General features: G+C 41.4%; 3 protein-coding genes across 3 annotated transcripts in view; all 3 read right to left on the reverse strand.

The window, feature by feature from the left end:
• The window catches only part of LOC310778024 (myosin light chain kinase, smooth muscle-like), a gene marked incomplete at its 5' end in the record, with an annotated part of 383,786 nt that overhangs the window by 18,743 nt on the left and 352,860 nt on the right, over positions 1 to 12,183 (reverse strand). The gene's annotated exons all lie outside the window — the stretch shown is intronic.
• Positions 1 to 12,183, reverse strand: part of LOC310778766 (uncharacterized protein) — a gene marked incomplete at both ends in the record, with an annotated part of 25,093 nt that continues 12,910 nt past the window's right edge. The window contains 4 exons of the mRNA XM_083639213.1: positions 1 to 99; positions 342 to 440; positions 949 to 976; positions 2,124 to 2,233. Coding sequence (XP_083495339.1) covers positions 1 to 99; positions 342 to 440; positions 949 to 976; positions 2,124 to 2,233 — 336 coding nt within the window. The remainder of the gene's footprint in view (positions 100 to 341; positions 441 to 948; positions 977 to 2,123; positions 2,234 to 12,183) is intronic.
• Positions 11,782 to 12,183, reverse strand: part of LOC310778767 (uncharacterized protein) — a gene marked incomplete at both ends in the record, with an annotated part of 24,273 nt that continues 23,871 nt past the window's right edge. Inside the window, one exon of the mRNA XM_083639214.1 lies at positions 11,782 to 11,823. Within this exon, the coding sequence (XP_083495340.1) occupies positions 11,782 to 11,823 (42 nt within the window). The remainder of the gene's footprint in view (positions 11,824 to 12,183) is intronic.

The following is a 12,183-nucleotide window of genomic DNA, read 5'->3' on the forward strand; positions in this document are numbered from 1 at the left end:
TTACCTCAGTTCCTGCAGCTCCTCCTCCAGCTGCTCCCTCTGTCTGCGCAGCCGCTCCTGCTCCTCCTGCAGCCGGCTGCTCGCCCTCTGCTCCTCCTCCTGATTGGTTGATCTGATTTGTTAATTCATTTTAAAAGTGCAGCAGTTCTGCATATCGTCGCTGTCGGGCGGAAACGTTGTATCTCCAAAAACGCAACTTTTCAGGAAATGAAAAAAAATAAGTGCTTTTAAAAATCTATTCTATTCCACAGCTTACATGTAACTGCCATGAACAGAAAGGTTTCTATGGAACAAAGTCAATGGAACTGCCCCCTGGTGGAAGAGTTGTGAACATCCCTTACCTGCAGCCTGTCTCTCCTCCTGGCCTCCTCCGCGGCCCGGGACAGCTGCTGCTGCGCCTCCTGCAGCTCCGCACACACACAACTGTGCTGCCGGGACAGCTGGGGAGGAGGCGCATGCACGCACGCACACACACACGCACGCACGCACAGACACACACACACACACACACACACACACACACAGTCATCAAATGCCATATTATTAGAGCTTTAATGAGTAATCAATTAGTTGTTGACTATTAAATTAATGTACAGCTATTTTGATAATCGATTCATAATTTTGGTATTCATAATAGTTTCTTTACTCCTCTATGACAGTAAACTGAATATCTTTGGGTTGTGTACAAAACAAGACATTTGAGGACGTCATCGATCTTTCACCATTTTTCTGACATTTTACAGACCAAACAACTAATCGATTAATCCAGAAAATAATCGACAATGACAATGAAAATATTATTATATTATTATCACATCTCCTCCTCCTCTCTACCTCCTCCAGCCGTTCTCCATCCCTCTCTCTCTCCTCCGTCAGGGTGACCAACTCTCTCTCTCTCTCCTCCACGGTTCTTTCCATCTGTCTCTCTCTCTCTCTCAGCTGCTGGACCACGTCGCACTCCGCCTCGCTCTGGGCTCTGGACAACACAACAGAACAGAATAGAATGAGGTTAGGCTCGCATGAGAATTCAACCATTTGCTACCTCACTGAGCTCAATGCTGAGAGATTTGACGTTATGCCAGTATGAAGTGCTTGAATGTGGGGTAACGTTTAGGGGTGCACCGATCGATCGGCAAGTAATCTGTATCGGCCGATTTTGACCTCAAATATGCGATCGGCTGATTGCCGATATTTCGGCTGATTGCCGATATTTTTTTTTATATTATTATTATTATTATTATTATTTTTTTTTTTTATAAAAAAAAGCCCTATCACTAATCAGGCTTTCCAACGATATAAAATACAATGCCAATTGGTATTATTAAAGGGGAGAAATAATCGACCTAAAATAACGTTTCCAAACTTTCTTTGAAGAGTTTATATATCGGTGATCGGTCGATGATCGGTTGGGCAGATATTTCCCATAAGCGATCGGCAATCGGTGGCAAAAAACGTGATCGGTGCACCCCTAGTAACGTTAGTCATAAGCCCACACAGGCTGACAAACTGTCTAAAATCACTAACCTACCAAACACGACAAACGCATAACTAGAACATTTACACTAAAACGATCTAGATGCAAACAGAGGAATCTAGCAAACTATATTCTCTCTCTCTAATCTGAAGTGTGTCGACTCCAGAGGCTGGTTTTATTGGGGGGGGGGGGGGGAAGGGGCGTATCTTGTAGCACTTCTCTACACGCCCATACAGTCTCAGAACAGAGGAGAGCAGAGAAAGCTGCTTAGATTTTCATGATTTTCAAACCTCATTTTACATACTAGGCGACTTCAAATGAACTTCAAATTTGGCTGGGTGGTTAATAACACATTTTCTGTGGTATGAAAAAACTCAAAACACATATTTATGTTTGGTTTCCAGGGAGTTTAAGGGTTCAGGGACCAGGGTCTAGGGATCAGAATTGAGGAGTCAGGGCTAAAGGAGGATGAGGGGTTTGTGCTTTATGTTTTTTGACTCATAAACCAAACTGTGTCTATAACAGCTGATGTTGTGTCAACAAACAAACAAACAAACAAACGTATATCTTGTGTCGCATAACAATAAGAGCAGTAGTGATTGTGTGTGAAAAGGCTCCAAGATGGAAGATAGATTGGTTCAGGACCCACCTGAGATGGCTGTAGTCCAGGTTGAGGGTTTTGATGTCTCTTTGGAGAGAGTTGACCTCTGACCTGAGAGCTTGCACCTGGGACTGACTGTCTGACAGCTCACACTCCACCTGGACACACACACGCACGCACGCACGCACACGCACACACACACACACACACACACACACACAGCACGGAGGCAGTTTAATTTCAGCATCCTTGTTAACAGGGGAGACCAATCACACCATTTTCATTTTCATTTATTTGAATAGGGACAGATACACGTACATGTAATGTTTACCAAAATATCTGATGTCCTGTTCTGTATATAGGCTATCTATCAATCTATCTATATATGATATATATTATAAGATATCAAATTATACAATACAATACAATTAATAGAATATATGTTTTGATTTTTATTTATTTGTATTCAATGTGTCATGCACTTGACAGTGCCCAGCCCTCATGGGCTTACAAGACACACAAAGTATACATTATACAGTACAACATACGCCAACGCCGCAGTAATAAAACTAAATCACAGCATAACATAACATACACCACAGCAGCAAAACAAAATCATTACATCATTTTCTGAACAGAACATTTTGCCTTAGCTCCCATGCCTGGGAAATAAAGTTTCCAATAAAGAAAGTGCCTTTCTTAAAACACAACTCAAGTTTTTCATAATCGTCCATCTCAAAAAAATCATCATAAATAGAGGACATTTTACTGAACAGTATCTCCCTTACCTCATCATAGACAGTACAATAGAATAGAAAATGAATCTTATTCTCAATTTCACCCAGGTCACAGAGCGAACAAAGTCTGTCTTCTTCAGGGGTAGCATTAAACCTACCAGTCTCCAGTGCCAAGGGCAACGTTCCAGATCCTAACTGTGCACACAAGCACCTTTTTCTTCTGTCCAGATCGAACTCGACATAAGGCTCTACAGAATAACTGTCTTTTATAAGACGGTAGGTTCTTATATATCAATAGAATATATGATAATATAATATAATATGATATAATATAGAATTTAGGTGATTGATTAAAAGACACAAAAACATTGGGCTAAACAGGGGTAAATAGCCTATTTATGTTTGGGGTAAAAAATATCTTAAAGTGTAACTTACCCCCAAAACACCTTTTTTCAGCTTTTAACCAATATATATGACTTTGGGGGTGGTGTATGAAGAATTCTGGTCAAAATGTCCACATTTGAGACCAAACTGTTACCATTGTACCATTTGTATCATTTTCAGCAGTTCCCTCTATCAGTTCAAACTTCAAACCTGCTTTTTTTGTGCCCTCAAATGAATGCGAGATTTGGTACATCGTGACGTCACGGTGGTATTTGCGCGTGCCCCACTCATGTGAAGAAATGTTGTTTTTTTCATGTGATTATTACTGTAGTTCACGCGGCGCGAGTCCTTTAACTCATTCAGGGCCAATGACGTCTTTGACGTCTTATCAGGAATAGCCCAGAGGGCCAATGACGTGTTTGACGTGTTTTTGTTTTTATTACTGCAGGGCGTAGTTTAAACACTTCCCCAGCCTGTCACATGGTATCAGGTCCCTATCATCTAAGACAACACGTGAACAAACACATACCGCAGCTGTTGTTTTGAAATTGAGCAGGAGGAAAAGCAAACTGATAAGGAGCTTGCCTTGTGCAGACAGGAGAAACGCCCCACGCGCGCTGCAGGAGCTGGTCGCTTTCCTGTGTGCCAGCCTTCCTGTGTGCCAGCCGGAGAAAACCGGAGAAAGTAATCCACAGATGCGTTTGATCATCGGAGGAATGAGGAAATGATCGATCAGCAGTGATCAGAGGGCGGTGAGGACGTGTTGAATAGCCGAGGGGAAAACGGCAACGATAGCAGGGAGGATAGGGGAGGGCATGGACGAGCAGCACACGAACAGCTAGGCAGGCAGAAGCCCGCTGTCTGTTCTCAAGAGCTTCATGAAATCGCTGGGCTGCGTGCCCTCTCTGCTCCAGTGTTGCTCCTGGCCAATCCCGGCGCCACAGGGCGTGGTTATTGCTTATCCTATGTGGGGTTAGAAATCACGCAACGAAGGGGGATCGTGTGTGTGTGTGTGTGTGTGTGTGTGTGTGTGTGTGTGTGTGTGTGTGTGTCTGTGTGTCTGTGTGTGTGTGTGTGTGTGTCTGTCTGTCTGTCTGTCTGTCTGTCTGTCTGTCTGTCTGTCTGTCTGTCTGTCTCTCTGTCTGTCTGTCTGTGTGTCTGTCTGCACACTCACTCACACTGCTGTATTGTTGAATGTAAAAAAAAAGCACTTCATGTGTGTATATATATATATATATATATTTTTTTTTTCATTTGTGTCATAACGAATAGTATTTACATGTCTGATGTCAATACAGTTCAAAATAAAAGAATTGAGAGCGAGTTCTGCTTGAGAATGTGTATTTTACAGAAATTGCACTTGCTCCTGTTTGTCATCTCAGAGAGACCTATTGGGGGAAAACAGGGTGTATATAAATGGATATAAGTAGAGTACAGAACATGCTAAAAGCTCACTTTTTTTCCCTGGTGAACCCAGAGACGTACATCTTCATTTTGAGGTATTGCAAATCACTCTGGTGCTAATAGATAATTTACTGTGGGTCTTGAAAGATGACCAACAATTATGAAAATCTTTGGCCTGTGCTAAATATTGGCAGTCCTAAACTGGCCCTGAATGAGTTAAGAGCAATGCATCCATGGGTAATCGCCTACTGTGGCTAATATTAGCCGCTAGTTAGTTATGTTACATGGCAGTAAAACGCCACTGAATGACAAAATTGATATAACTTTTAACCATTTCGAGTAACACTGTTTCCATACGGATCACCAGCGTTAGTTTGTTGTTTATAACATGGCTATATTGATCATTTATCGTTCTCTATCTCTGATACACTGAAAATACTGGGAGGCGGGCCATAGCGTCTCTGTCTATGATTTGATTTGACAGTTCTGGGCACTGGCGTTGGCGTTGGCCAATCCTGGCGTGTTCCACCCCCAAATCGATTGTGTTCTGGAGCAAAGCGAGTGGGTTTCAGGACGAAACAGTCTCGAGCCAACTACGTTATTTTAGAGCAGCGCAGTAAATACAATATTCCTGGAATGCGAGTTAACTAAACAGTTACAGTGGTAGACGGATCTATAAGCGTGTTTTACCACGATGCGGCAGTAATTCTGTCTAACGGTAGAATGTGGTATCATAGTGGGCCACTAGAGGGCAGTAGCGCACAACTACCTACAAGCGGCGAGACCAAGCAGGGCCTCTGCTGGTCTCGCCACACTGGTCTAAGCAGAGGCAGAACGCAGCAGAGAAGACGCCATAAGCTCCGGGAAGTTTTTTACAATTTAAAGTTTTATTTCATCACTAAATTAATTTCTGATGACTTTTGATGCCTACAAGCAGGGTAGTAGGTTTCAATAAGTGCTACTTTACGAACATTTATGGCGAAAAATGGCAAAAAGCTCCAGAGCACAATTGGCTGCAGCTGAGCTTTTTATTTGTGTATTATCCTGCGCTGGTATTGCGCAATACCCTCTATAATAATACAGATATTTATAATAAAACAGATTTATATATGTTTTGTTTTGCCAGGGTTTTTTTGTTTTCTCCACATAGGCCGTGTTGGGACCCATGAAAAAGTGCTTAGAAAATGAGTTTCGTTCCCATGTCATGGGCACTACTCATTCAATGCATTTTTTCATAGACAATGCCCTTCTGGACTTTGGGTTAAAAGTTCTACTCATAATATCCTGCAGTATTTTGTCACCAGCCAGAAATGTATAAACAGTTTATAACCAAAAAACGAAAATCTTGTGCTGCTGTTTTTGCTTGTAAAATGTGTTTTTGGCAACACAAAATCTTTCTCAAATGTCATAAATGCTAAAATGCATATACTTAACATCTGAAACAAGTATTGGTGCCTTTAGTTTACTCATGTGAATTTAGATCATGAAATGTAGCATATTTGTTAAAGAATATGCTTCAACTTAAGTGTTTGCCACACAGTACAATGAAACCTCCACAGTAAATTGTGCCAAAAGCTTATGTTTCATACATAGAAAATGTCTCAACCTACTGTGTAATGAAAGGTAGAAAAGAAAATCAGGGCACCTTGGACCAAAATGGCAGAAAATCTATCAAAATGTTACCACGCCCCCTAAATTGGAATAATGCAAAAAATGGACAAGACTAAAAATTAAAGTACTAGAGGTCAGAATTATTACAACATATGGTATGAAACATTTATTCAAGTACCACAAAGTGTCACAGCATCTGTCATTTGTACACCCCCCCCCCCCCGCCAAGGAAATATATGAAAATACAAAATAGCATACAAATGCATCACAATAAAACCTTCTGTTGGCTGTGTAAGTAGTCTGTGCTGTTTGCATTTATGCATTGCATTTAACTGGATGTAGGCAGTGTGGCAATTCTTTAACAATTTAACAATTAACATGGTCCAGTTCTAGCTGATCAGCAAGTTCAACACTTCGCTTCAGAATAGTGTTAACTGTTGACATCTCTGTCGGTGAAGCCTCAATGACTGGAAGATAATACAGTGCTGACTTAGGTAGAGTGGCATCACTTTGTAGCATTGTGTGGAAACCTGTCCAGCCTGGTACTGTACATGCTTCAGCATCTGTGTTCTTCACTAAAACATAATTTATGCCAGTTCTGTTTTGGCAGCAGACACAGTGTTCAACCTGTACGTTTCCACCTGCAATGGAACACTTTCATCCTGAAGCAAGTTCTGTGGCCCTTGTCTTTTAGTCTGTGGATAGTGTTGTAGCGGGATGCTAGGAGGTGCTTTGAATGTGTAAACTGACTTCGGCAGTGGCTGTCTGTCTGGTCTAGACATTGTTTCAACAACAGAACTTTGTACCATAATGCCATTTGTATGGTGAGTAGTTCCACGACCTGACAGTGTCTCCTCCCCAAAATCGATGTTATCCCACACCAGTATGGTTGGTGCCTTCTTTGAGAACCCCTTAGGGATTTTGTCTCTGCCCTCTAGAAGTTGTAGTGACGCTAGGCTAGTGTCTAGACTGACAACTGTGTTCCATGAAGCACAGTGTCCTAATCTGTTCAGTAGTGACAGAACATTGGATGAACCTGTTAAATGGCGAACAGTTAGACCAAGACACAGTGACTTAGGCGTCTGCTTCCGACCTTTAGAAGCAAGATACACAATGTCTTGACAAACAGATAAAACTTTTAGGTTCACATCTTCAGGAATATCAACATAATGGTCTAGTGTGGGTTTCTTCTGTTGCACCTATAATCCAGGAAATCACATTGAATAGTTCAACTGGCACAACAGATTTTGCGTCAGAAACATTCAAATCCTCTGCTGTGGGAGGCCAGGGGCATTTCATCCCGGGAGTTTCATTCACAAGTCTCTTCAATATCAGTCCTGCACTGTACAGTGTCCTTGTGTGCTCTGTAGTTTGTCCAGATGTGTGTTCATTGTCACTTTCAGCTTGGCTTACCTCGGTTGACTCAGTTGTTGTCGTGTCTGATGGATGCGGTAGCCTGTCTAACAGTGTATCTGCTGATAATGTTTCAACAAAAACCAGTTCGGAGATGTTGCGCGTTGCAGGGCTGTGAAACACCAGCTGGGGGAAATCACGGGCCAACCGCTTTTTCAGTTTATCCTGCCTGCAAAATGAAAATATAGAAAAAGACGAGCACAAATGTATAAATAAAGGGATTTTTTTCACAATGAGAAACAAATACATTAAAACATACTGTCAGCCTTTCTTGTGAGCGAATAAATCAATAAAATGGAAACTTTTCAGTATGAAAGAGGTTCTTTTTTGTTTACTGAACTGTCAAGGACACAGTTACCTGTAGTCTGAAGCATCAATATCCTCATTCTTCTTAACGATGTCTATGAACTTCTTCCTTAGTTGGTTCATTTTCAGGATTTCTTGTTTATCGATAATCCTTTGACGGATGACTCGTTCGCAGAATATCTTGTAGCTGGCAGGAAAGGGTTGTTGTTCATTTCTGAAAACACACACACGCAGACAAAAAAATACTTAACATGTGCAAAGAGGTCTGCTGTCAACATTGTATCTAAAGACAGACAAAATAGTATTTGTTGTAGGTCAAAGCCTTACTTTTGAAATGTGCAGTGTTAATGCAATGTAATAACTCACACTTCATCTGTGGTTGCAGTAGCTATGTGTTGCCGTAGACTTTGACAAGGACCTTGTGTATTCTCTGTAACAGGACCTGTGGTAACGCACTTCCAGAGACACACAGTCTTTGTCTTTGATATGCAAAAGAACGCTAGAGTCTTCCTTCTTCTCAGCAGCCTTCCGCAACTGGCTTGAAAACAAAAAAAAGTTATAATCAGCTTTACTGTCAAATCACACATTTTATAATTAAAAAAAAGTGGGTGACATTTGTTTTTGTATCTTTTATCCATTGTATTGTTATTACAAGAAAACAGAGGGGGGGGGGGGGGGCAAGGAGATCAAGGCAATAAAAGAAAATGCTCCCTCTCTCTGTGGGTGTGTGTGTGTGTGTGTGTGTGTGTGTGTGTGTGTGTGTGTGTGTGTGTGTGTGTGTGTGTGTGTGTGTGTGTGTGTGTGTGTGTGTGTGTGTGTGTGTGTGTGTGTGTGTGAGATAGAGAGAGAGAGGGGGGGGTCGCTTACCTGCAGACACTGTCTCTGCTTGTGAAAGTTGATCCTTCTTCCGTTTTCCACCAACAGTAATATATTTGTCCACCTTTTTACAAATGATGCAGATGGCTGGAAGGACAGGGCCAGCAGAACGGACGGGCAAACCTGTCCGAGACCGAAGTTTCTTTCGGGGGGTTTCAGACGTGGCTCCGTCGGGGCCGATGCTGTCCGAGGCTGCGGCTGCATCTGGTTCTTCTTCTTCTTCCCCCTGCACCATCTGTGTGCAGCGTTTCTCAGCCAAACCCAAACGTCTTTTACAAATAAAGCGACGGTAACGGTGAAATCCAGCGTCCTCGGGAACATGGTCAAAATCCACGTCCACGCAATGTTTAAAAGTTTCAGCGATAACTTTACTATCGCCGTCCAGACAAAGCCACTGTTTGACGACAGACCTGTAAGTGTCCCACCTTGTCTGGGTAAAATCCTGCACGTCCTCATTCTGTACTGACAAAAAGTGCATATAGCATCGTTTGGAGTCCTTTGATTCCCGGCTTTTACGCACTTTTTTCAGCTGTTTTGGTTTCTTTTTCCCCTCTTCGCTGCTTGAACTGGTGGTCGCCATGGCTCTAATGTTATTACGGCAAGGGAATAAAGCGGCTACGCGATTGGTCCACGTGACCAAAACCACACCACTCCCCTTGCACAGATTAGTACGCCTAGTAAGAAATAGTGCCGTCTTTGACCACTGATTATAAAAATACTGCAGGATAACACGAGTAGAACTTTTTTATTTGTACTTTCTACCTATAGATCTCTTTTATGGAGAAAAAAGTGTGTAGTGCCCCTGCCGTGGGAACGGAAGTAAACGAAAATGCTAGTCACAATATGGCCTAACAGGGGTTGCAACCTGTAATATTTTATGAAACATTCGCACTGTTCCGCCTTGCTGCTCCGACGCTTTCAGGTGGAGGCGGGTTGTCCGCTAATACGGCGCTGTGACAACGACCATAACCAGAGTAGGCCTATATTGTTTGATAAAAATATGTTTTCAGACAATGGGCACGGCGCGCGCTGCGCGCGCACGCACGCACACACACACACACACACACACACACACACACACAAAGGACACAGACTAGAGAGTGTACATTTTTATAATAATAGTAGGCTACCATGCAGACTGCAGCTGTTTGATATGCGGTATTCTCATATTAGCCTATGAAATCGAATCAATCAATCATGTTTTGTCTCTCCCCTTGATGATTAAAGTCCCTGGAAACCAAAATCCACAAACTAACTATTAAATCCACTAACTACCGTAACTATTATTAAATTAACTATTAAATTTAGTGTCTTATGTGCGTAATTGTGTGCCTCTGAAAAGAGAGAGAATTACTTTCAACCCTAACCCCAAAAATCGACACTTTTCTACAAGGTCTGGATTTCCATTTCCTCATTGAAGATAGCGGAGCGCGCGGTGCTAAAATGCAGGAGCTTTAGCACGTCATAAGATTTAATCGAATCACACACACGCATGCTGTGAGCGGCGAGTGTGTTCGCCGAGCAACATTCCTTTATTTCCATTTCTATAGACCAAATCAGCGGGATGTTTACATTTACTTCCGGGTACCCCTGGGTCCACACATTATAATGGCGGTGAACGGCACAAACTGACGTGTTGAAGACAAAAACAGACAAAGAAGACAAAAATGGTTCGTCCGTGTTGTGTTGTTGTTTAATATCATTCATAACAACACTTTCACTAACGTTAGTGGAGACCAGACTAGCTAATTTACCTGTTGGACCAGACCAGAGTAGACTTGACGCTAAATTAAATTAACGTGGCGTCGGTAGCTCTGTCTGTAACGTTAATGAGTCTGCAAAAAAACAGCGAGTTTGACAGACAAACAAACGTTATTAGCTAGCTAACACTACATAAAACAAACACAGAAGAAAGGCTAGATACGTCGGACAAGCATGTTTACCAACCGTTTAACCATTTAAATTGAAAGTAGTCGGCCGAAAACAACGAGAGGGTTTGACAGCATTTATTTGACAACACGCACATTTAAACCTGCCGCCTTCCCCAAGTGGTACCCGGAAGTAAATTTGTTTACATGGTGACGTCACGGTGATTTGGTCTATAGGTTGGCTACATGAGACAATAGACTAATAGACTTGTGAAACATTCCACCCCCATCTCAAGTGTCTCTTAAAATTCGCATCAGCCCGAAGAATGACAGCAGCCCTCATCCCAGCTCTGCAGGCCCAGTCTGAGGCCCGTGAGGGGCATGGTAAGCTAAAACTAATAGTTCAGCCTGTAATATTTAATTATTTTAGCTTGTAATTAACTCTTTCAGCGTAATACTTCAACCTGTAATACATAAATAAATGATAAATATATAAATTGTACAAATACGATAGCCTATATATAATAAATTTATTAATAAATATGATATAATAAAAAATAAATTATATATATATATATATATATATATATATATATATATATATATACATATTTATTTATGTATTACAGGTCAAGGTTTAAAGGTTAAAAAGCCTTTATTGCCATATCAGAGTTGAAAATAACACTGCCCGCTCGCAGGGCCTTCAGGCCTTCATCCCTGCAGCGGTGTTATTTTAAATTCCGATATGCCCTAGAAAAATAAATAAATATTATATATATAGGCTATATATATATATATATATATATATATATATATATATATAATACATATTGATTTATGTATTACAGGTTTAAAGGTTAAAAAGCCTTTATTTCCATATCAGTTAAAAATAACACTGCCAGTGCCCGCCGACCGGTTTCAGCCTCGCAGGCCGTGTTATTTTTAATTCCGATATGCCCTAGAAAATAATAATTATTAATAATTATTATTTTTAACCTTTAAACCTTGACTGTATGAGTTGAGTGCCTGAATAAAGTTGCTTATTCATAGATACTGATTATTATTGGGTTAATTTGTGTAGCATCGGTGGAGGCGACTCCGGCCACATCACGCGCCCCCGCGGAGGAAGAGACTCTGGAAGCGCATGCACTGAAGAGACAGAGGCGGTTGGGGAAGACACCCCAGACCTGATCGAACCAGATGAAGTTGAGCGTGTGTGTGGAGGGGGTGGGGGGAAAGAAGATAGTTCATGTTTATAGCTATAGCCTAAAATTAAGCGTTCAGAGAATAGTTTGTTTGTGTGAACGTGATATGTGCGGGTGTATGTTAAAACAGGTAGCCTATTTGTTAATAATAAATTAACGTTTGGATCTCTGTGAGAGATACTTAATGTTTAAAACACCTATTCTTTAAGAAATGCACCGTTAAGATGTGAAGAATGTAGCCTTAGCCTACTGTGCATGAGAGAAGTAAAGAGTTCCTCATGGTTACATGACAATGTTTTGCTGC

The sequence above is a fragment of the Poromitra crassiceps genome (assembly GCF_964638095.1).
Source record: "Poromitra crassiceps genome assembly, chromosome: 6".
NCBI lineage: Eukaryota > Metazoa > Chordata > Actinopteri > Beryciformes > Melamphaidae > Poromitra > Poromitra crassiceps.